Below are 27,441 nucleotides of genomic sequence, written 5' to 3' on the forward strand. Positions count from 1 at the left end.
GTTCCCCTGTACTGGGGCATATAAAGTTTGTGTGTCCAATGGGCCTCTCTTTCCAGTGATGGCCGACTAGGCCATCTTTTGGTACATATGCAGCTAGAGTCAAGAGCTCTGGGGTACTGGTTAGTTCATAATGTTGTTCCACCTATAGGGTTGCAGATGCCTTTAGCTCCTTGGGTACTTTCTCTAGCTCCTCCATTGGGAGCCCTGTGATCCATCCACTAGCTGGCTGTGAGCATCCACTTCTGTGTTTGCTAGGCCCCGGCATAGTCTCACAAGAGACAGCTATATCTGGGTCCTTTCAGCAAAATCTTGCTAGTGTATGCAATGGGGTCAGCATTTGGAAGGTGATTATGGGATGGATCCCTGGATATGGCAGTCTCTAGATGGTCCATCCTTTCGTCACAGCTCCAAACTTTGTAACTCCTTCCATGGGTGTTTTGTTCCCAATTCTAAGAAGGGGCACAGTGTCCACACTTTGGTCTTCATTCTTCTTGAGTTTCATGTGTTTAGCAAATTGTATCTTATATCTTGGGTATCCTAAGTTTTGGGCTAATATCCACTTATCAGTGAGTACATATTGTGTGAGTTCCTTTGTGATTGGGTTACCTCACTCAGGATGATGCCCTCCAGGTCCATCCATTTGCCTAGGAATTTCATAAATTCATTCTTTTTAATAGCTGAGTAGTACTCCATTGTGTAAATGTACCACATTTTCTGTATCCATTCCTCTGTTGAGGGGCATATGGGTTCTTTCTAGCTTCTGGCTATTATAAATAAGGCTGCTATGAACATAGTGGAGCATGTAGGACTGACCCCTTTCAGCATGATTGTTTGGCAGGTACTATAGATTATGTTCAGGAAAGAAAGAAAACAAACCAGAATGCCTTATCAGATAGATGATACATTCACAGACCAGCTTGGTTTAGCTATGATCCAATAAACATGTCTTATAAACTGAATATAAATATTTGTCACAGGAGGCACAAAATCATGTCCAAGAGCAATCCAAGGGACAAAATGCACCTGAGTAGAAGGCCCTCTGCCTTTTTCCTGGAGCCCCTCTCACAGTTGCCCAAGGCATTGTTCACCATGGGTCATTCTTTTGACTTTGTTCCAACAGATTAGCCATTTAGAGCCTTCCTGGTGTTTAATACCCAATAAAACTACACCTAGTGACTGCTGGGGCTCTAAAGGCCATTGTCGCCCTTCCTGAGGCAGACAACCAGAAGGATATCTTACCAACTTGGGATTGCACTTGGCTTGGGTGATACACATACTACTGCTGGAACACTGTGCCTAGCAACCTGAGGCAAAGTTGGTACTCCCCCTGCATCAGACCACACAGATGCTACACAGATGTATCTACCTGCTTAAAACAACTGAGGTGCAATCTCTTGATTAATGTCCATTTCTATTCAACTATATCTTCAAACAGGCGAAATGGCCAATTGGCCTAGACTGGTTTTGGGTTCATGCTCAGTAAGGCACACTGTATCCTTTGAGTGAACTTTTAGGGAAAATCCCCTATTTATTATCTCATGTTAAATTTTCATCTGATTAAAGTCAGATGCATCATGGGAAGGGACATGCAGTGAGTGAAGGCTTATATAATCCAGTCCTGTCAGTCAAAATAGGGAGCCCTCAGCATGGCCTTTGCAACCAATTCCTTCTTCTATTGAAACCCACAAAAGCCCCAAACAACGAGGCCGTGACACTCATACTGTCCACTGCTACTCTTGACACTATTGCTATCTGACCTACTCTCTTGATTTACTTTGAATAAATTATTCTCGATACTTTGCAATCTATTTCATTCTTAATAAGATTCTCAAAAATCTACAAACTCCCAGCCCAAACCCAGATCAGCAATACCACAGTGAAGCCCCTCAGTTCAGGCTCTCCATCTTGTTGTTGTGCCGTGCACATAGACAGGAAACACCCCAGTCTGACTTTCTTCCTGTCTGAATTATGGTTACATGCTGTTTCTAAAAGGGCATCTCCTATGAGGGGCTTTCTGTTTGGCCTGCTAGCTGCCCAGTATATCCAAATAAGGCTTCTTGCATGCTCTTCCATGGTCCTACTTTGCGCTCTGTTGCTGTAATAAAACAGTAACTAACACTAACTAGGGGAAGAAAAGATTTATTTTGCTTACAGATTACAGTTTATTATTTAGGGAAGCCAAAACAAGATCCTGGAGACAGGAACACTGCTTAACTGGCTTGCTTCCTAGGTTTGCTCAACCTGCTTTTTTGTTGTTGTTGTTAAAGATTTATTTATTGTTATATCCAAGTACACAGTAGCTATCTTCAGATGCACCAGAAGAGGGCATCAGATCTCATTACAAATGGTTGTGAGTCACCACGTGGTTGCTGGGAATTGAACTCAGGACCTTCGGAAGAGCAGTCGGTGCTCTTAACTGCTGAGCCATCTCTCCAGCCCTCAATCTGCTTTCTTTATACCATCCAGGAACATCTGCCTAGAAATACCACCACCACTGTGGGCTGGGCCACTCCTACATCAATTGGTCACTAAGAAAATGCTTTACAGATGTGCCCACAGGCCAATCCGATAGAGGCCACATTTCCACTGAGAATCAATGTACCCAGGTGTGTCAACTTGGCAACTGAAGCTGTAAGTGAGCACAGAGTCCAGAGTGACTTTATTAAAAGGTGTGGCCTTGTTGGAGGAAATGTGTCACTATGGGGGGTAGGATTTGAGGGCTCCTAGTGCTCAAACTCCATGCCTCCCTGCCCCCCCAAAGCGCAGTCTCCTGGAGGCATTCTAATCAAGATGTAGACTTTTCCTGCACCATGTCTGCCTGAATGCGTCATACTTCCTGCCATGATGATAATAGACTTAACTTCTGAAACTGTAAGCCAGCCCCAATTAAATATTTTCTTTATAAGAGTTGCTCCCTCCTGACAGTGGTGGCACACACCTTTAATCCCAGCACTCGGGAGGCAGAGGCAGGAGGATTTCTGGGTTTGAGGCCAGCCTGGTCTACAGAGTGAGTTCCAAGACAGCCAGGGCTACACAGAGAAACCCTGTCTGGGGGGTATGGGGGAGACCAGTTACCCTGTCATAGTGTCTCTTCACAGTAATAAAACCCTAACTGAGACCAAAGCATTGATTCCTGTAGACTGTCACTTCAACTCCTGTGTTTTTGTGGGGCTGCGGGAGATTCAAACTCAGAGCCTCATGCTTTTGTGTCACCCACTGTCATAATTGCACCGTCTCCTTAGCCATCATCTATGAATTCTTAGAGATTGTAGGAATCTTGCTGTGATAAACCTGCCCAGCATCAATTTTTTTTAAAAAAGTAATTATGTTGCTTTATTAATTTTTTCTCACAAATTCTTTATAAAAATTTCATATCTCTAAAATGTCATCCAATAAATAACAGGAATTTCTATGCATAAAACACATGGAAATCTGTGCTCCCAGTTCTTAAAGCAACTGGAGAAGATTCTAATTTCTGAACCATAAATGCCAACATTGTAAATCTTCTCTGAGAATTTCAGGAACAAGAACAAAACCCTCTCCAGGCTGGCCTCGACTTCCTTATGGAGCTGGGAGTGACACTGAACTTCTGCTCCTTCTGGCTGAAGTTGCAGTCATAGACATCAGTCTTGTTCAGGAGAGAAATGTGCGCACTGTGCCCTTGATGGTCCCTCTACAGATGGGACACTTCCTCAGAGAGGGAGCACAGTCTTTACACACGACCAGATGGCCACAGGGAATGAACACGATGGATACCTCTCGGTCCATACACACTTTACACATTCTTTCTTCCTGGAGTTTCCGCAACTGTTCTTCCATTGGTAGAGCTGTGAAGAGGGCAAATGTTTTATTTAAAACACAGCCTGACTTCAAACTCTGATCCTCCCACCTCCAGTTTCCAAGCACTGGTCCCACGGCATATGACGACGCCATGTGAGGGAAGAGAAAAGGATTTTCAATGAAGAACAGTTTGCTTATCCCAAGAAAATAAAAATGATGATTTCTGCAGGTTTAAAGTCTTAGCGCCATTACCTGCAATGTCATCTGTGGGAAGACTCCTAATGTCCTGTTGCACTGAGGGAGGAAAGGGGAACTCATTAGTATGGGAATCAAGGCTGGTATTTACATTCTAAATATTTTATTTATCTAGTATTAATGTTTATTTGAGACACAGAATTATTCTGTAACCCAAGAACTCACAATCCTCCTGCTTCAGCCTCCTGGATGCTGTGATTGTAGGTATATATTACCATGCCCAGCAGCAAATTTATTTATTTCATGTGCATGAGTGTGTGTGTGTGTGTGTGAAAGAGAGAGAGAGAGTATGTGTATATGAGTGTGTGTGTGTGAAAGAGAGAGAGTATGTGTGTATGAGTGTGTGTGTGTGAAAGAGAGAGAGAGAGTATGTGTGTATGAGTGTGTGTGTGTGAAAGAGAGAGAGAGAGTATGTGTGTATGAGTGTGTGTGTGAGAGAGAGAATGTGTGCATGTGTGTGTGTGAGAGAGAGAGGGAATGTGTGTATGAGTGTGTGTGTGTGAGAGTATGTGTGTATGAGTGTGTGTGTGTGTGTGTGTGTGTGTGAGAGAGAGAGAATGTGTGTGTGTGAGAGAGAGAATGTGTGTATGAGTGTGTGTTTGTGTGTGTGTGTGTGTGTGTGTGTGTGAGAGAGAGAGAAGAGAAAGAGAGGAGAGAGAGAGAAACAGCACATGACATGCAAGCATGGGGAGGGTGGGCGGTTCTGGGATCAAACTCAGGTCATCAGATTTGTATAGACTTTTGGGGCAAGCACTTTTACCTGCTGAGCCATCTCACCAGTTCCTCTGAGCCTTCCAACACACGGCAGATTTTAAACACTTTACACTCAACAAAAGCCCTCAATTTTGTGCAATTAAAGTGTATACATTGGACTGAGTTCTTTTCAACAATTTCCAATTACTAATAAGAGCCTCTTTGCAATTGATCTAGAAAGCTCCCCCAAATAACTTTCTAGCACTTACCAAATATATCTCTGTATAACGCAGGGTCAATTTCCCGAAGGGAGTTTCTGAATGAGGTCGCTGCAGCGTTTCCTTTTGCTAACACAGTATCAATCAGTGTGCTTGCTTGTAAGGTATGTGGTTTCTGTTTCACAGCATCGCACTCCTGTTCAGTGATGGCCCTTGCACTTAGGAGGCAATACAGCATTGGTGTCACACACGTCAAATGTTGGAAAAGCACCATTTTGTTCTTCCGGATTAATGCTAGATCATCTTTATGAAGAGAGAGAAACACAGTCTGCTCACAGCTGCCTTCCATAACTATATAATGCATGAATGAGATCATATGTGTTTGTTTAAAGATCTCATGTACCTCAGCTTGGTGGCCAATTCACCATGACATTAAAGTTCTGACTTGAGTGCCAGCTTTCCAGACAGATGGCCCCAGGCCCAACTTACACATCATTAGGGATCAAACCCAGGGCTCTGTGATTGCTAGGCAGGTGCTCTGCAAATCTAGCAATGTCCATAGCCCATTATATCTTCATTTTTAGTATTCTTTTTTTTTAATTTTTAAAAGATTTATTTATTATTATATGTAAGGACACTGTAGCTGTCTTCAGATGCACCAGAAGAGGGCATCCGATCTCATTACGGATGGTTGTGAGCCACCATGTGGTTGCTGGGAATTGAACTCAGGACCTTCAGAAGAGCAGTTGGTGCTCTTAACCACTGAGCCATCTCTCCAGCCCCATTTTTAGTATTCTATTTTCTACTATGAAGATATTTTCTACTATATCCATAAAATGATGAATACTAATAAAGGTAGTCTGAAAAATTATTTTAGGAGAAGCAGTTAGATTTTAGATCATTGAATTTGCCACTAGGACACTTATACAGAACCACATGAAGGACAAAAAAAAAGAATCAGTCATACATGAGCATTTTTGTTTTCTGTTTGCTTTTGTCTTTTAATGTAGCCCAGGCTAGCCTCATACTCACGTCATTGCTGAGGATGGCCTGAAATTTCTGCTTCTACTGCAAAGATGCTAGGACTATAAGCATGTACCCCATACCCAGGATTATACACAGGTGTCCCACATGCCTGGCAAGCACTCTGCCAATTACGTTGTACTGACAGCCCTGCTTGTTTTTGAGGTCTCATTCTGCTGTAACCCAAGTAGACTGGAGCTCACTAGGCAGACGAGTACTCAGGAGGCTAAAGCAGAAATGTCATGAACTCAAGACCAGTCTGAGCTACACAGCAAGATCTTGTCTCAAAAGTCTGCTTTCAGTCGGGCGTGGTGGCACACGCCTTTAATCCAGCACTCGGGAGGCAGAGGCAGGTGGATTTCTGAGTTCAAGGCCAGCCTGGTCTACAGAGTGAGCTCTAGGACATCCAGGGCTATACAGAGAAACCCAGTCTCAAAAAAAAAAAAAAAAAAAAAGTCTGCTTTCTGGTCTGCTGAGGCTCTGGTCCAGAGTGAGGATAGCAATCAGAACAAGAAAAGAGCTGCACATGCCCAGAGGAAGATGGCTGTGAGCACAGACCAAAGAGCAGATTAGCAAACAACGATAAGAATGGAGAACTTGCCCTGAACTCCATGAACTTGAAAGGGAAGATAGCTCTAGTGTGGACAGGCAGGGGACTTCAACCTGAATCTGTGCATCAAGCCAGGACCATCACCCATGTCTGACATCACAGCGCTTGGGAGGTAGAGGGAGGAAGATCAGGATTCAACTACATAGCAAGTTCAAGTCCAGTCTGAGCTACCTGAGACACTGTCTCACAGGGTTGGAATGAGGGGAGGCTGGAGGGATGGCCCACATCCTCCTCTAGGAAAGCTACACTCTTTTCTAGGCTTCAAAGGCTCCTGCATATGCACTGTACACATAAAACACACAGGTATACACATACACACAGAAATTAATCATTAATTAAAACATTATAGTCTGAGACATGTTTAGATTAATAATTCTTCCAGAATCCATCTCAATTTATAAGAAAGGGAATGAGCAACCATCTTGGGATCAAGAATGTGCTTTGGGTTAGTGAGCTGGCTCAGTGCAGAAATCACTCCGTGTTAAAGGCTAATGACATGACTCTGATACGTGGAATCCAAAAATTGTGGAAGGAGAGTTCTAACTCCAATAAGATATCCTCTGATCTCTATCTATCTGGCATGGCATGGCATGGCAGCCCCCTCCTCCCCAAACACATATATACCTACTCAAAATTTAAGAACTGATTTGATAATAGTAGTATGAAGCTCCTTAGTGCATAATTTGTGCCTTAAGAGGAAAACATAAAGGCTTATTAATTGAGAAGATCTTTGTACACATGCATAAAATAAAAATCATACATATAGTGTGATTGTTTTGGAGTTTGGGGTTTTTTTGTTTTTGTTTTTAAGCTCCATGAGTAATTATAGGCAAAGCCAACAACTCATCCTAAAATTTAAATTAATTGAGGTCAGCCTGGTCTACAGAGTAAGTTCTAGGACAGCCTGGGCTGCACAGAGAAACCCTATCTCAAGAAAAACCAAAACCAAACCAAAACAAAAAAATTTAAATTAAAAAAAAAAAGTTTGCAGGCCTGGAGAGATGGCTCTGTGGTTAAGAGCAGAGACTGTTCTTCCAGAGGACCTGGGTTCAATTCCCAGCACCCACTTGGTAACTGACCATTCACTGTCTGTAACACTAGTTCCAGGGGATCCACCGCCCTCTTCTGGCCTCCATAGACATTGTACAGACACATGCAGGCAAGATGCCCATACACATAAAATAAAAATAAATAAATCTAAAAAAAAAATATGTTAACAGGCTCAACATACACATTTTCTAATTTAATGAGCAATTCTGATGTATTTTAAGAGAGAGAGAGAGAGAGAGAGAAAGAGAGAGAGAGAATGAGAGAGAGTAAGTACATGTGCTACAGCATGCATGTCTCTACTTGTGTAAGACAAGTCAGTTCTCCCCTTCCATCAAATGGGTTTTGGGGATCAAGCTATGGCGGTCAGGTTCACCAGAAAACACCCTTACCTGCTGAGCCGTCTCCCTAGTCCTCCACAATGCACTTTATTGTTAAGAATTTACTTACAGAGTTTGAATTTAGAATATGAAACATAAGAAAGGCCAGGCTGGGTAGATAGGCATCTTTTTCGAATTCACATGGGCGACAGCACATCTCTCCCAGGAAAGACCTTGTTACTCTGTACCTGACTCCTCCTCCTCGGCCGCCTGCTCCATCTGCTCCTCTCTCATCTCGTCTTCTGCATCCAGTAAGCCTATAACGAGGTCACTGACGGTCCTGTAGTTCTCACCAGTGGCCAGGATCTGACGCTGAACCGTCTGTCTCACCAGGCTCCTACTGAAGCCCATTTCCAAGGCTGCTTTAACCACAGGTGTGCTCATCATGACGACATCTTCCGAACTTTCTCCAGGGCCAAAATGCACGACTATATGGACAGGGGATTTAACAGATATTATCAGCGCCCATGCATCTTTTTGTTGTGGTTGTTCTTTTAGGAATCCTTCTAGGCCATTCTAGCCTCAAGCTTATTATATGTTCCAAGCTGATCTCAAATTCATGCCAATTCTCCTGCCTCAGAAAGTGCTAGGCACAAACCAACATATCTGGCTTCATATAGTTTTTAAATAGAAAGTTATAGCAATATCAGAACCATTAAAAATAAAAAATAAGTAGGTACTATACAATATGCATTTTGCTAACTTTAAAATGACATATATTCAGCCACTGAAGTAAGAATACAAAATACTATTGCCTTTAGATTCAAGTCTGTGATTAGTTCTACTCAAGAGGAGAGAGCAGAGAATGCCAGGGCATTCCACTAGAATCAGGGCTTCATTCTCTATAATCAATAAACTAATGGGCTTTCTATAGCAAATATATACTTCTACATATTTGCTTCCTTTTGTTTGTACTTATTAGTTGTCTACAATGTTTTAATTGTATATTCATATTCACACAGCACATACTTTGATATTTCTAGTTCTTTCCATTTCCTGCAAATGGCATGGTTTCACGCTTTAATTTATGGTTGGGTAATTTTCTTTCATTCTTTTTGTTTGTTTGTGAGGGAAAAGGGCTCAGCATATAGACAAGGATCTTGCCTCAGCCTGGCTACCCCAGTGTCCCAGAGTGCTACCCACCCCCTTTCCAGCTTACTTAACACTACAACCCAACCACTTAAAATGCAAACCTGGTGCCATACTCCCCAAACTGAATGCCATAACCTTCCATCAAATCTCAAATCTAACTGTGGTTACATTCTGATCTAACGCTCTGCCTCACCTCTTGCTACTTCCAGGTCTTAAGCAGCCTCATGCACTTGCCCCTTGCACTCTGCGCTGGAACTCAGGAACTGAGAGCTCTTGATTCAGCAAGCTGGCCTCATAATTCCCTGGCTGCAGCTCCCTCTTCTGGCTGACAAAAATCTTTGCTCTGTTCTTTGAATGTCCCTATTCCATGTTGCTTAGCCTCTGATGTTGTCTTGCCCAGAATATGCTCTGCCCTGTCAGTTAACTGATTCCATTTGTTCTTGGGCTCTCTACTAAGATAAGCATTTCTTCCAGAGTGCCTTTTTTTTTTTCATTTTTTAGTTTGCTTTATTTATGGGTCTTTCTCTCTCTCTCTCTTTCTTTCTTTCTTGAGAAGGGATGTGTGCACTATGGCACGTGGGTAATCAGAGGACAACTTTCAAGAGTCAGTTTTCTCCTCGACCATGTGAGTCCAGGGGCTACAACTTGGGCTGAGTCATCTGCCAACCTTGGTTTGTTCTTTTTTTTTTTTTTTTTTTTTTTTTTGGTTTTTTCGAGACAGGGTTTCTCTGTGTAGCCCTGGCTGTCCTGGCACTCACTTTGTAGACCAGGCTGGCCTCGAACTCAGAAATCCGCCTGCCTCTGCCTCCCGAGTGCTGGGATTAAAGGCGTGCGCCACCACGCCCGGCGGTTTGTTCTTTTAAGACAAGGTTTCAGTAGGTTATCCAGGCTGGCCACTCACTGTATAACCCTGGCTGGCTAGGAATGTACGACCCTGTGCCTTAACCCTCCAAGTACTTAGATTTCAGGCCCTGCCCCAGACAGATGCTGCCACATTTGGCCTCCTAGAAAGCCTTTTGTATTCCCCAGATTTAGACAGTTGTCTCTTCACCTTCTCTTTCAGATCCTGTTCTATTATCTGGGCATTATCTGTCCCCAATGTAATTAGCTCATGAGAACAGTCACATGCTTATCTTGCTATTTTATTCTTTCCTTTGAACAACATCAACAACAAAAATCAACAGGGCCATATGGGCTTATGGGCTAGAGAGATGACTCAGTGGTTAAGAGCACTGACTGCTCTTCAGCTATTGAATGGATCACAGGGCCCCCAATGGAGGAGCTAGAGAAAGTACCCAAGGAGCTAAAGGGAACTGCAACCCTATAGGTGGAACAACATTATGAACTAACCAGTACCCCAGAGCTCTTGACTCTAGCTGCATATGTATCAAAAGATGGCCTAGTAGGTCATCACTGGAAAGAGAGGCCCATAGGACTTGCAAACTTTATATGCCCCAGTACAGGGGAATGCCAGGGCCAAAATGTGGGAGTGGGTGGGTAGAGGAGTGGGGGGGGAGTGTATTGGGGACTTTTTGGATAGCACTGGAAATGTAAATGAGGAAAATACCTAATAAAAAAAATTAAAAAAAAAAAAAAGAAAAAGAAAAGTAAACAAACAAACAAAAAAAAAGAGCACCGACTGCTCTTCCAGAGGACCCAGGTTCAATTCCTAGTATTCAGTGACAGCTCTCAACTGTCTTTAACTCCAGTTCCAGGGGACCTGACACTTCACACAAACATACTAGCAGGCAAAACACCAATGCACATACATGAAAGTAAACAAATGATTAAAATGTATTGCACTGAACACTAAAACATAAGGTCAAGGCACCTATTCAAACGACTGCTCCATCCTCGTGGGTCTCAGTAACAAGTAAGTTCCATTGGCAATCCGCGCCTAGGGTTCCCAGTGAAAAAAATAGAATTCTGTGTTCTACCCTTTCTACGGGACAGGAAGAGTATACCAGCAATAGAAGGCACAGTATATGTATTTCCACAACTGCCCAACAACAGGGTAAGGCTAGATGAATGTAGTTTGCTTAAAGTGTAGATGCCCACTGCTATGGGGTGGAGCTAGGGAAAGAGGTTATGATTGTTATGCCTGAGGTCCTAGGTTCAACCCCCAGGACCATAAAAAACAATTATACATAGAGACCCAAGATACACACTTACATACACTGATCAATCTATGAGGCCTGAAGCATAAACTAGATATTTATGCTGTTTTTAAAATTTCTCCAAGTGGGCTGGAGAGATGGCTCAGTGGTTAAGAGCACCAACTGCTCTTCCAGATGTCCTGAGTTCAGTTCCCAGCAAGCACATGGTGGCTCACAACCATCTATAATGAGATCTGATGCCCTCTTCTGGTATATCTGAAGACAGCTACAGTGTACTTAGATATAATAATAAATAAATCTTTAAAAAAAATAAAATAAATAAATACATACATAATAAATTTCTCCAAGCAACTCTTGTTGCTTATTGATGTTTGCTTATTGACAGTAACAGGGTGTCTTTATTATAAATCACATTTTCAATTATAAATTAGAAATGAACATGCATATTCATTTCCTATGATAACCTTTCAATCATTTCTATTTCTAGGACAAGGTCTCACATAATTCCATAGGGCCTGGAGCACATCAGCCTTCCACTTCTGCTTTCCAGACGCTGGATTACAGCTGTATTCAGCTTCCCTTCAACCTTAATGCAAAACGGAGCACTGTAATGCAGGAATTATGATTATTATACATACTTGCTGCTTCTGCATTCTCATCTTCTGGGGAGTCTGACGTAGATAATAGCTAAGGAAAAAATACACATGTTAAAATGTAAACTGCATCGTAGCACTGCACTGAAAATGACCAACAGACCTGCTCCATTTAACCTACCACCAACTGACTTTGTCATCAACAGGGCATTTCCTCAGTCAGAAGCAATGTTTCATTTACATTCACCAGGGATTTGAATAATGAGGCTCTAAACTAACAGCTTCTTATGGAGACTGTGCTCCAGTGAGCTAAGTCTGTCCTCATTGGGCAGGACAGGCTGGGTTTCCTGGGAGGCAGCAGGCTGATCCTGAATCTGCAAATCTCACATTCCCTAGTCATCTGCTGAGACACAGTCCATGCCAGTCAGGTCTGCTGGCCATGGCAAACACGTTTTTGAACCTCAGACAAATAAGATCTCATTAGCTTTCCAAGGAGAAATGCTTTCTCAAATCACTTAAGAAAAGGTTACACAGTAAAGTTGTTTTCCTCAAATGTATTATTTACTTTATTAATTTCAGAGTTTAATTTATTATTAGCTGATTAGACGACAGCTTAAAGAGAAATAGAACAAATACTATCTTCCATGTGGCTAATAGGTACAGATCTGTTTTTCTCAAAAGAGAAGTGCCTTGCACACTTAGGTTGACATTTGTGAGAAGAAAGGAGGGCGTGTTTTAAAACAACTTTCACTTTTTACTGAAATATTATTCTGATTTATTTTTACAAATAAATTTTTAAAAGTAATTTTTGCAAACCAATAATTTTTTGTTTTGTTTGTTTTGTTTTGTTTTTGTTTTTTGAGACAGGGTTTCTCTGTGTAGCCTTTGGGTGTCCTGGAACTCACTTTGTAGACCAGGCTGGCCTCAAACTCAGAAATCCACCTGCCTCTGCCTCCCGAGTGCTGGGATTAAAGGTGTGCGCCACCATGCCCAGCCAATAATTTTTTTAAATAATAATTAAAAATAAAAAAGGGAGGCCTCCTACCTGCTCAAGTAGATGAGGATAGCCAGCTTGAACTTGGCTGACAAACTCTTGGCCTTTGATTCTGATCAAGTACTCACACCTAAAGCATAAACACCAGGAATTACTTAATAAGACAACATCACTCATCATCAGCCTCATAACGTATAGTTCATGTTTATGACCAAAAATTAATCTTAATTTCAGAAAGTGAAATGAAACTTAATAACAAACCCATGTCTGGATGACCATCTCAGGTGGAAGCTGGTTAAGCGCCCTGGGGAGGAACTACTGGAGGTCAGATTCTTTTTTTTTTCCCTTAAGATTTATTTATTTATTATATGTAAGTACACTGTCGCTGTCTTCAGACACACCAGAAGAGGGCGTCAGATCATTATGGATGGTTGTGAGCCACCATGTGGTTGCTGGGATTTGAACTCCGGACCTTTGGAAGAGCTAAGAGCTGTCGGGTGCTCTTACCCACTGAGCCATCTCACCAGCCCTGGAGGTCAGATTCTTAATGTTGGAAGAGAAATAAGCCCCAGCTCAGCGCACACTGACTATGCATGAAGATTTTTTACTTGTGTACATTTCTATGTGTGGTTTGTGTGTGTAAATGCAGTGGAACTCATGGAAACAAGCAGCAAGCATCTGGTCCTTCAGTTACCAAAATCACAGGAACTGGGGACTGAGTAAGCAGCTGAGCCACCAAGCAGTGGCCATGAGGAGCCCCTCAGCCACCGCCCTCCAGCTGGCTCCTCAGAGCTCCTCACTGCTCTCTACTCTTCAAAGGTTCCTAAAAATTCCCTTAAGCAAATATGGAGTCTCCTAAATAAGCCATCTGGTCATCTGCATGATAATTTTATGGGCTAAAAACATGTATAGATGCACTCTCAGGAAAGAATGTGACATTCGTTATGACTCCTCTACTAAGGAGGTTGCCAATCCCTAGGTAATACAGGTAAATTATCAAATTTAACTATAAAGTGACTCATGGCAGCATCAAAGCAGGCTCACAGTGCTTGTGTATTCACAGTGTGAGGGGCTGGTGAGATGGCTCAGCTAGCAAAAGTGCTTCCCACCAAGCCTAGTAACCTGAGTCCAATCGCAAGGGTAAAAGGTGAGAACTGGCCCTCAAAACTTATCCCCTGACCACATACACATAAAACAAATAAATGGAAAAGAAAAAAAGTTTTTAACTATCACAATGCAAAGCACTTAAAAAAATCAATGTGAATGTTCTCTATATTCTTTATAATGTTTAAAATCTGAAGTAATGGAGCTTAAGAGAAGGCTCAGCAAGACAGAGCACTGGCTTTTCTTTCAGAGAACCCAGGTTTAATTCCCAGCTCCCACATGTTGACCCACAACCATCTAGAAGTCTAGTCACAGAGGCTCCAGTGTCCTCTCCTGGCCTCTGCGGTCACTGCATGCAAACAGTATACAGACATATACGCAAAACACTCATACACATAAGAATAAAATAAAATCTGCAGGACTTAAGAGGCACACTTGCTATAAAAGAAGATAATGTATCTCATGAAAACATAAAAGATGCAATAACTTCAAAGCCGTTACCTTGGAAACCACTTGGCATGTTCCACCCAGGGGTCATCTCCAGATTCCCAGCACCTCAGCCCGCCATCACAGCAAAAACACTTGACATCATCACTGTGTCCTAAAATTCATTTTGAACGAAAACTTATAAACATATAAAATTTGCCCTTTCGAGTGTATAACACATGACAGATCTTTATAATTCTCAGAATGTTTCTTACCTGTGTAATAAAAGCCCGCACTTGCAAGTTCCTGGGCATGAACTAGTGCACTAGAAGGCCAGTTAGAGAATGTTCTAATACGGGCTGCGTGTGTCTGCATGCTCAGGTTGGAGGCAGTGTATCTCGAAGCAGACTGACCCAAGTCTTTTAAGAACGGGCAGCTGGGGAAATGCCTCTGGTGCTCTGACATAGCATCATCCTTACGTTCCCAGTTGCTCAGTTTCCCATCACACGCAAAGCAGGCCACTCTATCTCCAGGTCCTATGTAGTAGAAGCCTGCTTTGGCCAGCTTTGCTGGTGACAGAAAAGACAATGGCCATGTTTCATAGGTGAGTAATCTGGCCTTCTCTGTGTTCATTGCAAAGTGGTAGGGACTTGTGCTCAAAGCAGGACGATCTTGATTTGCTCGGAAGTTCACAGGGTCTGAGGGAAAGCTTGAGTAAGAGCCACTGAAATAGCCAGTGTTCTCAGAACTTGCAAAGCACAACGGCATGGTGCTCATCGCTGTGGAAGGAGGAGAAGGCTGAGGACTAGCTTCCAGACTGTTGGCTGGATTCAAAGTCTGTACAAAGTTGCAGCTGGGGTACAACTTTCTGTGCTTCTCAATGGGACTGTCCCCTGGTTTCCAGTTGTCTAGCATCAGGCCACAGCAGAAGCACTTGACCTTGTCATTGACACCAGTGTAGTAAAAGCCAGCACGAGCCAGACTCCTTTCTGACACAGGAACTCCCGCAGGGAAAGCTGAGTATGTGGACAATCGGTACAGCTCACAGGAAAAGTCATACTTCAACTCAAAGGTGTCAGCACTCTTCATCAGCTTGGCTAGAAAGGCACTGTCTTGAACCATGTTCATGGTGAGATGGCAGGGAGGGGAAGGGACAAGTCTTTCTCTGGGGATGTACTTTTGTGCATGGCTTCTGGTCGGTTTTACTGCTAGGCTGATACCTAAAATAAGAACAAACTCATTTTTTTTTCTTTTATGTATTTTGGGTTTCAGTAGGATGATTTCACATCTGACCCTTAAGGCACAATTACACACAACCATACCTTTGTATAATCTTCATTCATATAATAAAGACAAGACTCTACCTAATAGCCAATATGTGACTAAGGTTAGTCCCATTCTGAAGCACAATGCTTGGGGGCCTTCTAAGCCACACATCCTGAGGGACAAGTCTGCTTCCCTTTGCCACTGGAATATATCAGTACCAGTTACCCAAGCTGTATTAAAAACTATGTTTCCTATAGAATGAAAGCATAATTTAGATTGTTTTCTTTTCTTTCTTTCTTTTTTTTTTTTTTTTTTTTTTTTTTTTGGTTGGTTGGTTGGTTGGTTGGCTTTTCGAGACAGGGTTTCTCTGTATAGCCCTGGCTGTCCTGGAACTTACTCTGTAGACCAGGCTGGCCTTGAACTCAGAAATCTGCCTGCCTCTGCCTCCCAAGTGCTGGGATTAAAGGCATGTGCCATCACCACCCAGCTCTTCAAAACTTTTTGATTAGTTTTTGTTTCCTTTCAAAGGACCAAGATCAGAGATATTAATTAATCCTCTACTCAAAACACCTTTGCTGCTTGACGGGGTCGCACTAGGAACTGAGTCCAGGGCCTTGGTATACAAAGCCTGTGCCTTACCACTGAGTTATCCTGCAAGACTCATACTTCTTTACTTGGGGGACGGTGGTCAAGACAGGGTTTCTCTGTGTAGCATTGGCTGTCTTAGAACCCACTCTGTGGGCCAGGCTGGTCTTGAACTCAGACATCCCCTGCCTCTGCCTCTGGAGTGCTGGGATTAAAGGCATGCTCACCACTGCCATCTTGAGACTCAAAGTCTTAGTTTTGGTCAGAAATTATCTCAAAGGGTATTCCTTGTGCCCATATTTATCAAGATGAAAGAAAAAGAAAACCCCATTACCATCTAAACAACAGTCTTTCAGAATTAAGAAATTCTCCTGCAAGATTTATTAACCAGCTGGGCAGTGGTGGTGCATGCCTTTAATCCCAGCACTTAGGAGGCAAAGGCAGGTGGATTTCTGAGTTCGAGGCCTGCCTGGTCTACAAAGTGAGTTCCAGGACAGCCAGGGCTACACAGAGAAACCCTGTCTCGAAAAACAAAAACAAACAAACAAACAAACAGAAAAAGATTTATTAATCATTAGCAAAATCATTTCTATGTCGAGGCACCAGGGTTTGCTGCCACTGGTTGGTGTAACTTCCTGCTATGTACTGATGTGGCAGATTTGCTACCAAGAACACCAGTTCATCATCTCCAGGTAGAAGGAGAAACAGCACAGTTGTCACAGAGTCTCCCTCCCTCAGGAGACATCATTGTATCTAACCTCACTGCCCACTCCTGTACGGGTACACAAATCACTGAAAAATAACACTCCAGACTCAAATAGTATATAAAAGCAAGGAATGTTTATTCTGCAGAAATCTAGCATACAGGGGTCTACCATTCATCAAAACGGCAATCCTCAGGTGAGCTTGCAGGCTCAATGTTAAGCTTATTATGGGGATTCCAGAGAAAGGTAAGTGACCTTTATCTTGATTGGTTGGCTCTTTAGGGGTGTGGGTGTCTCTGCGATTAGGTAGGGTTTGGGGGTACTTTCTAGAACTATTGATGACTTTTTTGCCTCAGGCCAGATGGCAGGGAAGCTCTTGATTAGTTGGCTGCAGGCCATGGTTTTTCCTGGAACTGGTTTGTTCAGTTCTGGGAAACAGAAACTTAGGCCTAGTCCCCTTGAATTGGCATCTCACAGCCTGTCATGGTGTCAGTCTAGCTCAGTCCTCTCATTTCCCCCTTGAGTAATGGCATCTTGAATCCTTGAGATGTTTCCATGCCATGAACTGGTATTGCTGCTTGAGAATCATCAGTTGGACAGTAGATATTTATTCCTTGACAAACCTGACTAAAGCATTAATTATTTAGGGTCCACAAGTTAAGGTTAATAGTGAAAGGATGATAAGTCTGGCCAGGGCTGAAGCAAGGGTGGTTAAAGAAGGGGACCAGTTAAAGAGGGACTTATATCAACCCTGGAATGGTTGGTGTAAAAACAGTATTGTTCCTCTAAGGCCAGACAGAAACCTACTTGCTGAAGGAAAAGTCCAAGCCCCTTCTATTTTGTAGGACTCCTTTGCCAGGGAAGAGAAGGACTCCTTAGTGCAGTAATGGGTTTTTCTAACCTCTTCCAGATCAGCATCTATGGCCATTTGCAGGGCCTTATAATTTTTATCCTGGAGAATCAAGGCCGAGGCAACTATGCCAGCAGTGCCAGCCAACCCTAAGAGGTTGGATGTGGCTGCGGCAACTCCTTCTACCCGGTGTATTGGAGAAGCCAACTGGTCTAGTATATTCTCTCCTGTATAAGCTACCTGAGAGAAGAGTTGTACCAGAACACAAAAATCCTCAGGCACATTTAAAACTAGGGCATGAATGCATGGGGTGAGCACCGAGGCACAAGTCCACCAAGCACCATCTGGGGGCAGCACGTATCCTGCAGTAGTAGGGGGCATAGTGAGGTCTCAGAGATGGGAATATTCAGAGGGTGCCCGATTTCCAATGCTAAGTCCCTGTCCTGTTATTTATTGATTTCTGCCTGCCTGTTGCCATCTACAGCAGTTACCATCTATGCTCTGTGAATAATCCCTGGACACTGCTATTCTTTCATAATAAGGAAGCTAAATATACAAGCATAACCAACAGTCCTAGGTTAGATCTGAGCGGGAGGAGTTAAGAACCCAGAAAGTTCTGCAATGGGTAAGATTGCCAACTCTGACACCCACTTGGCTCTCCGGGGCACTTGGTTCCCTGATCTTCAGGTAGACCCGTGTGACCTCATGAATGAGGGATGGGACCCCTCAGATCAACAGCCTTTCCTTGGTTACAGTTTGTAACTCGCCTGGGGCCCGAAGAGACACACGGACTCAGGCCTGACTTCAGGGGTCCTGACTCAGGTGACAGGGTGTTAGAGGGTGGTAAGTTGGTTTTACTAACACCTTGTTGGTGCTCAAAGTAACCGGGGGTCCTGAGAGGCCATGTTGAAGTAGCTGGATGGTGACTAGGAGTCAGGATCACAGCCAGTGAGTGATATAAAGTCTTTTTTTTTTTTTTTTTTTTTTTTTGGTTTTTTTGAGAGATATAAAGTCTTTATTTCTATGTCTTACTCTCAGTCAATCCAGTTTCTTACCAGCATCTGTAAACTTAATGATAAGGTTGTTACATCACCCCCCCAGTGATACCCAGATAGTAAGGGGGTTCAAAGCAAGGCCTACAAGTATTTCTTCTGGGGGCTAGGTATCCCCAAACCAGGTAGGTCACAGCAATGAGATCATCTTTAACAGGAGGTTTCCAGTTTATCCATCCAGTAGGCTCACATCCTTATGTTGCACAGAAAAAGTACTCTGGACCATCGTGTTTTGCCCGATGGTTCCAGTCCGAGAATGTCCTGGGAAGATATAAAAGGCCTGAGTCCGTGTGTCTCCTCGGTCCCCAGGAGTTACAAACCATAACCAAGGAAGGGCTGTTGATCTGAGGGGTCCCATCCCTCATTCATGAGATCACACGGGTCTACCTGAAGATCAGGGAACCAAGTGCCCCAGAGAGCCAAGTGGGTGTCAGAGTTGGCAATCTTACCCATTCCAGAACTAATTATCTGTCAAGTTAGACTCAGGGGATAGTGGGGGTTAGTGGTTGATGCAGCAAGCTGTAAGCTGTAAGCAAGAAGCACTAGGAGTATTGAAGTCAAAGCTTTTATAATTTGGTGGAATGTGGGGTTGCCTTCCGTTGCTCTTAAGGTGGGTTATCTCTCTACTAGCAGGCTTGACATGGGAATGGTATATTCATGCCCCAATCCCATCTACCTTCACAGTTGTTGACATGGTCAGGATCACATGTGTGAGGTCCTTTCCATCAAGGTTCCAGGGTCTTGTGGTTTTCTTTTAATCTAGACTTCATCACCTGATTCAAAGCAAAGAGGGTTGGGGGAGGAGCAGATTCATAAACCTGACAGATGGAAGGCCAAAGTTGTTTCTAGATTCTGTGGAGGGCCCCCCAAGTCTCCAAGAACTTATGTTGGTCATATTCAGCTAGAATATCGACTAGAGGTTAGGCAACATGGGAGAGGGCCTTCCATACAGGATCTCAAAGGCGGTGAGACCCCCTTTGAGGGGGTATAAGGTATAGGGGTGTTCCTAGCCCTATATAAGGCATAAGGTAAGAGAGACACCAAGTAACCGGCAGTTTCAAGGGTTGATTTGGTCAAGGCCTCCTTCAGGGTCTGATTCATGCTCTCTACCTGTCCTGAGTTCTGGGGTCTATATATACAATGCAGTTTCCAATTGGTCCCCAAGACATGTATTAAAGATTGAATTACCTGAGAGATAAATGCTGGTCCACTGTTAGGCCCAAGCAGGGTGGGCAGACTGTACCTGGGTATGATGTCTTCTAGAATCATCTTTGCCACTACATTGGCAGTTTCCTTCTTTGTAGGGTATCTATAAAAACTAGCAGGTATTTATATCCATATGTTCCTGGCTTTATTTCCATATAATCTATTTCCCATGGCCTCTGGCTGTGAGCCTCTAATTCTGGTTTCCATGGTTCCTTGATTGAAGCTTGAGGGGTTCACAGCCTGGCAGGTGGAGCAACCAAGTGTATCAAGTCAAATATTCTATATTTTACCACTTGCAACAATTCTTTTAATTTCTGGTGACCCAGATGCAAGGCCTGATGGATTTGATGGATGAGTTGTTTAGCAAACTTCTTAGGTAAGATGGTACAGATCTTGGCAATATGTAACTATTCACCTCTTCTAGAGATTTCCTGGCATTTGGCCTGATCTTGTTTGTCCTCAGAAGTATAATTGTGGACAGCTAGGAGTGCAGAGGGTGGCAAGGCTACCAGGATGTAAGCAGTGAACGCTTAGGAAACTTCCCTTGTGGCTTTATCAGCTGATGTCCCTTTTGATGCCCAGAGCAATGAATTCCTGGAAGCAAAGAAGTTATCCAAATAACAGAAATCAAGTCCACTACCACCACCCCCACCACCCCACCCTGCATATCATCATGGATGAAGCTGTTCTCATCTGTGAACTAAATGGACTCAGTATCCAGCCAGGGGATGTTGGGTCTTGCCTAATGTTTTGAACATGCCCCAAAACTATAGAGAGCAATCATGCTGAATGTCTGAGGATGGGTCCAATAGCAGGGTGGCTGGGTTTAGGGCAGACAATGGGTTATATCTTATACAGGAGGATCCAAAAGCAGTATTTGGAATGGTACCAGTCTAGCCTTGAATAGCCATTGGCTGGGTGGATTCTTGAGAATCCTCTCAATATCTTGGGGGGTAGTGATACAAGTTCCTGCCCCATGGTTATCTTGTCAGCATCCTTGGCCAGCAGAGTGGTGGCAGCTATAATCCAGAGACAGGCTGGCCATCTCTGAGACACCTAATCCAGCTTCTTAGACAAATAGGCCACAGGTCTTTTCCATGGGCCTAAAGTTTGGATGAGCACCTACTTTGCCAACCATTTTCTTTTACCCATATAAAGGTGGGAAGGTCTGTGAATGTCTGGGCTGGCCAGAGCCAGTGCTTAAAGTAAGGTTTTTCTTAAGGTCTTTTTTTTTTTTTTTTTTTTTTTTTTAAGATTTATTTATTATATGTAACACTGTAGCTGTCTTCAGACACTCCAGAAGAGGGCGCCAGATCTCATTATGGATGGTGGTGAGCCACCACGTGATTGCTGGGAATTGAACTCAGAACCTTCAGTCAGTGCTCTAAACCGCTGAGCCATCTCTCCAGCCCCTCTTAAGGTATTAAAAGCCATGTCCACCTCCGAGGTCCTTTCTATCTCATCTTCCTAATCCCTGGTGGCCTCATTTAATGGCTTTTGTGTATCTCAGCACCCAGAGTCTACAAAATCCAGCAGACCCCCAAAATTCCCATGCTTTCCTTTTTTCCTTTTGGTTGATGGAAGTGGGATGCTGAGATGGTTTGCTTACAGGCATCTGGCCGCATGCTTTGCCCCACACCCCTTGAGGATGTGCTCCAGATAAGTGACATCGGTTGACAAAGCTGGGCCTTCTTAGCAGACACTTGGTAGCCCAGTTGACTCAGCTCCTGTAGTATGGTCTGGTATGGCCTTTAGGCATGTCTCCAGGTCAGGGGCCACAATTAGGTTATCTATTCACTGGAGTAAGGTTACTTGAGGGTGGACCCCTAGGCACTCACCCAGGTCCTCATGCAGTGCCTCATCAAAGATTGTGGGCGAGTTCTTGAATCCCTGAGGCAGATGTGTCCAAGTGAGTTGTCCATTAAAGCCTCTCTCCAAATCTTGCAAATAGAGGCTGGCATGGGCAAGATGGAGAAGGCATCCTTCTGGTTGAGCACAGTGTACGTTGTAGTCAGGAGGGGTCTGAAACTGTGGATGGATGTCTTCTACTTGCTTGTTTGCCTATCTCAAATCCTGCACAGGTTGATAGTCTCAGGGATGAGGTTTCTTGACTGGGAGGAGAGGAGTGTTCCATGCTAACTGGCAACGAATCAGAATCCCTGCTTCCCAGAGCCAGTTGACGTGTGGGCTGATCCCTGTTCTGGCTTCTCTGGGCATTGGATATTGCCTGATTTGCACTGGTTTAGCCCCAGCCTTTAATTAGACTAGAACTGGGGCCTTTAAAACATCAATGGCTCTGTGGGTGGACAGTTCATATCTGTCTTACTTCCTCTAAGTTTGTTATGACTGTCAGAACATTCTGTTCCTGTTTGTTCTTTGTGATTGCTGAAGTCTTACAGCAGGTCATCAACCTCAGCTAACTACTATAATCCTGCAGAAGGATGACTACTACTTTCTCGATAACCAGCACTCATTTTGGATCTTTCTTGAACATGGGCACTTTTTTTTTAAGATGTATGTATGTATGTATTTTATGTATATGAGTGCTCCATCTGCATGTCAGAAGAGGGCATCAGACTCCATTACAGATGGTCATGAGCTACCATGTGGTTGCTGGGAATGGAACTTAGGACCTCTGGAAGAGCAACCAGTGTTCTTAACCATTGAGCCATCTCTCCAGACTCCAGGCACTTTTTTTAAAACTGGCAGCCACTGGGAGGTTGCCAGGCAACTTTCTGAAGGGTGCACCAAAACTGTGCCCCAGTCACAGAACTCCTTTCCCTTTTAGAAGTCAAATTCACAACCAAGTTATAATAACCACACCTCAGAGAATGAGACTACATGCTTTGGATTAGCATTTTTAGACATTTGTCTAAACCATCTCCCAAGATCAGATTAAGTCCCTTTTAAGGGTTTTTATGTCTCCATTTTTTGATGTTTTGGTTTACAGAAGAAACTGAGAAAAAGTTAGTAGTAGTAGAAGTGTTTGTGTCCTGTGTAAACCTGTTTAAAATAGAGAAATTAAAGTCAAACTTTTTTTTTCTTTCTCTCCCCACTTCCTCTTTTTAGAGGCTAGGATTTCCCTATGTAGTTGAACACAGCCTCAAACTCATAATCTTCCTGTCTCAGGTTCCCAAATCACAAGCAAGCACCACCACGACCTTTTCTTTCAGAGGTTTTCTCCAAAATAGAGACTGGTATATATCTAGAAGCTATGTAAATTTGGACTGGAGTTAGGGTTCAGTGGTAGGGGCACATGAATAGCACATCCAAGGCCTGACTACAGTCGCTAGCACAGAGAGAATAATGCTGCACTGGGTACCATCAGCCAAGATATTGCAAACAGAAGCCATAAGTGGCAGACCAGATAGCATGCACATGCTCACAGCACAAGCGCACTCAGCAGGTGCTCTTAACCACCTGGCCATCTCTCCAGCCCCACTTTTCTGAAATCTTTCAGTGATTTCTCAACAGGTCCAGTTTACCCTTCTCATGTGCCTCTTTATGTTTTTGTTCGCTTTCTGTTTGAGACAGACACTCACGCTATAGCACAGACTGGCCTGGTAACTCACTCTGTAACCCAGGTTGACCTCAAACTCACAATAACATAAGTTATTGAGTTCTGAGGTTACAGGCATGAGCCAGTAACTCAGCTTCTAATCATTTTCATTAGAATTACTGATGTGTACTGACACACACACACCCTCTCCTGCCCCTCCCACCTCTCCATTGGTTTTTAACAGTTCCTCTTTGGAGAAATGAAGGCGCACTTGTATTTATACATCTGTGTTTCTTTTTTTCTTTTCTCTCTCTCTCTTTTATTTTTATTTTTTTTTATTTTTTTGCCTAACATGATTTCCTGTTCCATCTATTTCTTAAAATGATACCATTTAATTTTCTTTACAACTGAATAGGATTTTAATGTATACACACACACACACACACACACACACACACACATTTCTTCTTTGGCCTGTTAACAGGCATCCATTTTGTCCCATAGTGAATAGTGACACAATAAACAGAGTGTGGTAATTTGAATGAAAATGGCCCTCATAGGCTCAAGCATCTAAATGCCTAAATGTCCGCACTCTCAGTGGGCTGCTTAAGAAGGATTAGGAGATGTATCCTTGTAGGAGGAGGTGTGTGACCTGAGAGTGGGCCACACAGGGCCTAGTCTCCCTCCCCTCTTCCTCTCCTCTCCCTTTCCCTTCTTACCCCCCCATCCCTTCCTCCTCTTCCTCCTCCTCCTTCTTCCCTCTCCTCTTCTTCCCTCTCCTCTTCTTTCCTCTCCTTTTCTCTCCTCTCCCCTCCCCTCCTCTTCCTCTCTCTCACTCTCTCTCTCTCTCTCTCTCTCTCTCTCTCTCTGTCTCTCTCTCTCTGCCTGCCACCTATGTATGGATCAGGCTGTAACTCTCAGCTCCTGTGTTATGGTTTGTATATGCTTGGCTCAGGAAGTGACACTATTAGAATCTGTGGCCTTGCTGGAGTAAGTGTGTCACTGTGGGTGTGGGCTTTAAGATCCTCATCCTAGCTGTCCAGAAGCCAGTATTCTACTAGCAGCCTTCAGATGAAGATCTAGAACTCTCTGCTCCTCCTGTACCATGTGTGCCTGGATGCCAGTGTGTTCCTCCTGGATGATAATGGACTGAACCTCTGAACTTGTAAGCCAGCCCCAACTAAACGTTGACCTTATAAGAGTTGCCTTGGTCATGGTGTCTGTTCACAGCAGTAAAACCCTAAGACATACTGCTCCAGCACCCGCTTGCATGTTGCCATGCGGTGATCATGGACTTCCCCCTGAAACTGTAAGCAAGCCTCAGTTAAATGTTTTCCTTTATAAGTTGTATTGGCCATGGTGTTTCCCCACAGCAACAGTGCAGTGACAGGGTACTCAGGTACACTCCTCCATGTGCCTGCCAAGGAGCAGTAGAGCTAAGTCCTATGGTAGTTCTGTTTTCAATCTTTCGAGGGTCTGTTCCACTGATTTCCTTAGAGGTTAGACTAGATTGCTTCCCCAGCAACAGAGGCAATTGTTTTCTCCACATCCTGAGCCAAATTTGTAGACATAACCCTCAGTCCTTCCAAGCTCACTGTTTCATTCAACTGGCTCCGTTCCTCACTAGGTTAGGCCCTCAGCCTGCCTTCCTTTGCCTGCCCTCTGTTCACCAGTCTATTTGCCACCTCAGAGAAACAAGTGCCCCTTCATGGGCCCTCCTACTACTCTGAAGGACTCCTCTTCATACTTCCTCAAACCCCTTGTCCCTCTACACAGTAATGCTGACGTCTCTACTCCAGCCACTCCTGAGTCTGGCCTTCCCTCCACAGCCAAGCCAGCAGAGCATTTATGAACCACATTTCCAACACAGACAGTCAGTCAATCAGTCCGTGTGCCAGCACCTTTCACTCTCCATACTCATAAAATCAAATTTGCTGGAAGCATTGACTTCTGCTACTGGGTCCACTTCCTCTTAGGCATGTTCTGATCCCTGCCCTTGTCCACATCAGTGTGTAGGAGCCCTCTTTCTTTCCAGTGGTTCCTTATAGACGAGCTTGGCACCCCAGTTTCTTCTCTGCTTACACTACCATGTCCAGTAGACCCAGGGACTATTGGGTGTCCCCACCCTTTGGAGCAATTAGCTGTGCCATCTTCTTCCCTCCACCTTGGACCACATCTCCTACAGAATGGGAAATAAGCTTTAACTTCTGTGGTAGCCGCAGCTACAGTGCCTAGCTGCTGTTGTGTGAGACACACAGCCCAGACTGACCTTGGTCACCTGATCCTTCAGCCTCCACCTCCCAAGTGCTATGATTACAGACCTGCACTACTAACCCCAGCAAACACTGTCATGGAAGAATTTCTTAGCACAGCTGGCTGTGCCCAGCATGTTCATGGCACTTTCATTTGTTAATTTCCCCCTATTACTGCTAACTTGGCCTCGTGGCAATTTACTCCCAAGCTCTGGAGTCTCACATCACAGGATTTCAAGAGAGTCAGTCCCTTTTCCACCAACAGTGTAATGGTGGGAAAGAAAACCACCAAGTGGCCAGATACGCCCCTAATCCCATTACCCTGGAGGCAGAGGTAGGTAGATGTCAGTGTTTCCTTGAGTTCAAAGCCGGCCTGTTCTACTTATCCAGTTCCAGCGCAACCAGTGCTCCATAGAGAGACTAAGAAAAGCCACGTGTGCCTCAGTTTCCTAGGTGGGAAAAGGGGATAGTAATGGCACCTGCTTCTTACAACAGATGATCAGAACCTGGCATGGGGCAGACAGAAACGACTCCAGAGATTTACCGGCTAGATTAAGAGTACTGCTGAGAAATTGAGTACAGTGACTCAGGCCTATAATCCCAGCACGGAAGGGGTTAAGGCAGGAGGATTTTCCGGAGTTCAAAGCCAGTGTCAGCTATAGTGTGAAATGGTCTCTGACACACCCATCACTCCTTTAATCCAAGCACTTGGAAGGCAGAGGTAGGCAGATTTCTGAGTTCGAGGCCAGCCTGGTCTACAGAATGAGTTCCAGGACAGCCAGAGCTATACAGAGAAATCCTGTCTCGAAAAACCAAAAAAAAAAAAAAAAAAAAAGAAAGAAAGAAAGAAAAAGAAAAAGAAAAGAGAAAAAGAAAAAAAAAAGAAAGAGCTTTAGTGTTTTCCTGAGCTGATCACCAAGAAACAACCATGAGCTTTCCATAAGCTCATCCTTAGACGCCAGAGTTCTCACTGTGTCAAGTCTCCCAGATGCCTCCCGCAGCAGCCTAATTAAAATGCAACTTCTCGGCACCTATGCCTCACTCAGAAAGTCAGAGACCCGAAAAGACTCAGAAAGTCGAGCTCCCGCAAACGGAGGGGGGTGAGGGGGGATGGGCAGCCAAGGTCAGCGTCGCCAACCTGTAGGTCGCCCTCCCGCAGGACCACCGATGCACATAGAAACCGGTTTTGCAGGTTCTTATTCGGATCTAGTCACCCTGGTGATCCTCGAGCCACTACGGGGACCCTGGCTAGATCCCCACGCGCGCGCGTACTCACCGCAGCCCACTTCCTAGGCTCTGAACGCCAGCAATGACCTCTGATCTCCGGGGGTGGCACCCTCGCCTGGCCTGTGGGGTGTGGCTGGGTGGCGCGACACCTTTAAATCGTCCCCAGCTAGGCCTTGGCCACTGCCCCCACCCTGCCCGGCCCAGGGCTGCTCCGACCTGCGGTGCTTTCCTCCAGGGCTCCGGGGAACTCCAGGGTGAAAACCAGACGCACTTCCTCCTCACCCTTGGTGGCCACCCTGGCTGGGGATTTCCGTGGCTCTTCTGTGCGTGACTTCCTGGACCCAGCTCCCCCTCGTGTCATTTACTGAAAGTTTTTACTTCAAGGCGCTTGGCTCTTACAAAACATTGAAAACAGATGTGCAGCCTGTGGGTTCCGCCTTACTCTTAAGGCCTATCCCCACCCCACCC

The 27,441-nt window shown here is 44.2% G+C and overlaps 1 protein-coding gene across 8 annotated transcripts; it reads right to left on the bottom strand.

Annotated features, from left to right (window-relative positions):
- On the bottom strand, positions 1–27,337 carry LOC110302303 (baculoviral IAP repeat-containing protein 3). Of its 8 annotated transcripts, XM_085844395.1 has the most exons (13): positions 27,023–27,181; positions 21,834–22,998; positions 19,978–20,589; positions 19,466–19,562; positions 18,878–19,050; positions 14,608–15,552; positions 14,408–14,507; positions 12,854–12,932; positions 11,854–11,902; positions 8,195–8,434; positions 4,998–5,249; positions 4,033–4,074; positions 1–3,827 (listed from the first exon to the last, which is right to left on the bottom strand). In XM_085844395.1, the coding sequence occupies exons 6-13, from the start codon at positions 15,458–15,460 to the stop codon at positions 3,634–3,636; spliced, it is 1,809 nt and encodes a 602-aa protein (XP_085700521.1). In that variant the 5' UTR covers positions 15,461–15,552; positions 18,878–19,050; positions 19,466–19,562; positions 19,978–20,589; positions 21,834–22,998; positions 27,023–27,181; the 3' UTR covers positions 1–3,633. The 8 variants fall into 8 exon arrangements, 7 of the variants coding, with proteins under 7 accessions (XP_085700521.1, XP_029337574.1, XP_085700522.1 ...); XM_029481714.2 differs by lacking the exon at positions 18,878–19,050; XM_085844396.1 differs by lacking the exons at positions 18,878–19,050; positions 21,834–22,998.
- Between the last annotated feature and the right edge of the window lie 104 nt (positions 27,338–27,441).

The sequence above is a fragment of the Mus caroli genome, unplaced genomic scaffold (assembly GCF_978045245.1).
Source record: "Mus caroli unplaced genomic scaffold, Mus_caroli_1 scaffold_11, whole genome shotgun sequence".
Classification (NCBI taxonomy): domain Eukaryota; kingdom Metazoa; phylum Chordata; class Mammalia; order Rodentia; family Muridae; genus Mus; species Mus caroli.

Coding starts and splice junctions, on each gene's coding strand:
- LOC110302303 (XM_085844394.1), bottom strand. CDS start 15,460: ATGAACATGGTTCAAGACAGTGCCTTTCTAGCCAAGCTGATGAAGAGT. Junction 5,250..8,194: donor GGCCGAGGAGGAGGAGTCAG/GTACAGAGTAAC, acceptor CTCTTCATAAAG/ATGATCTAGCATTAATCCGG. Junction 3,828..4,032: donor TCCCACAGATGACATTGCAG/GTAATGGCGCTA, acceptor CCCTCTTCACAG/CTCTACCAATGGAAGAACAG.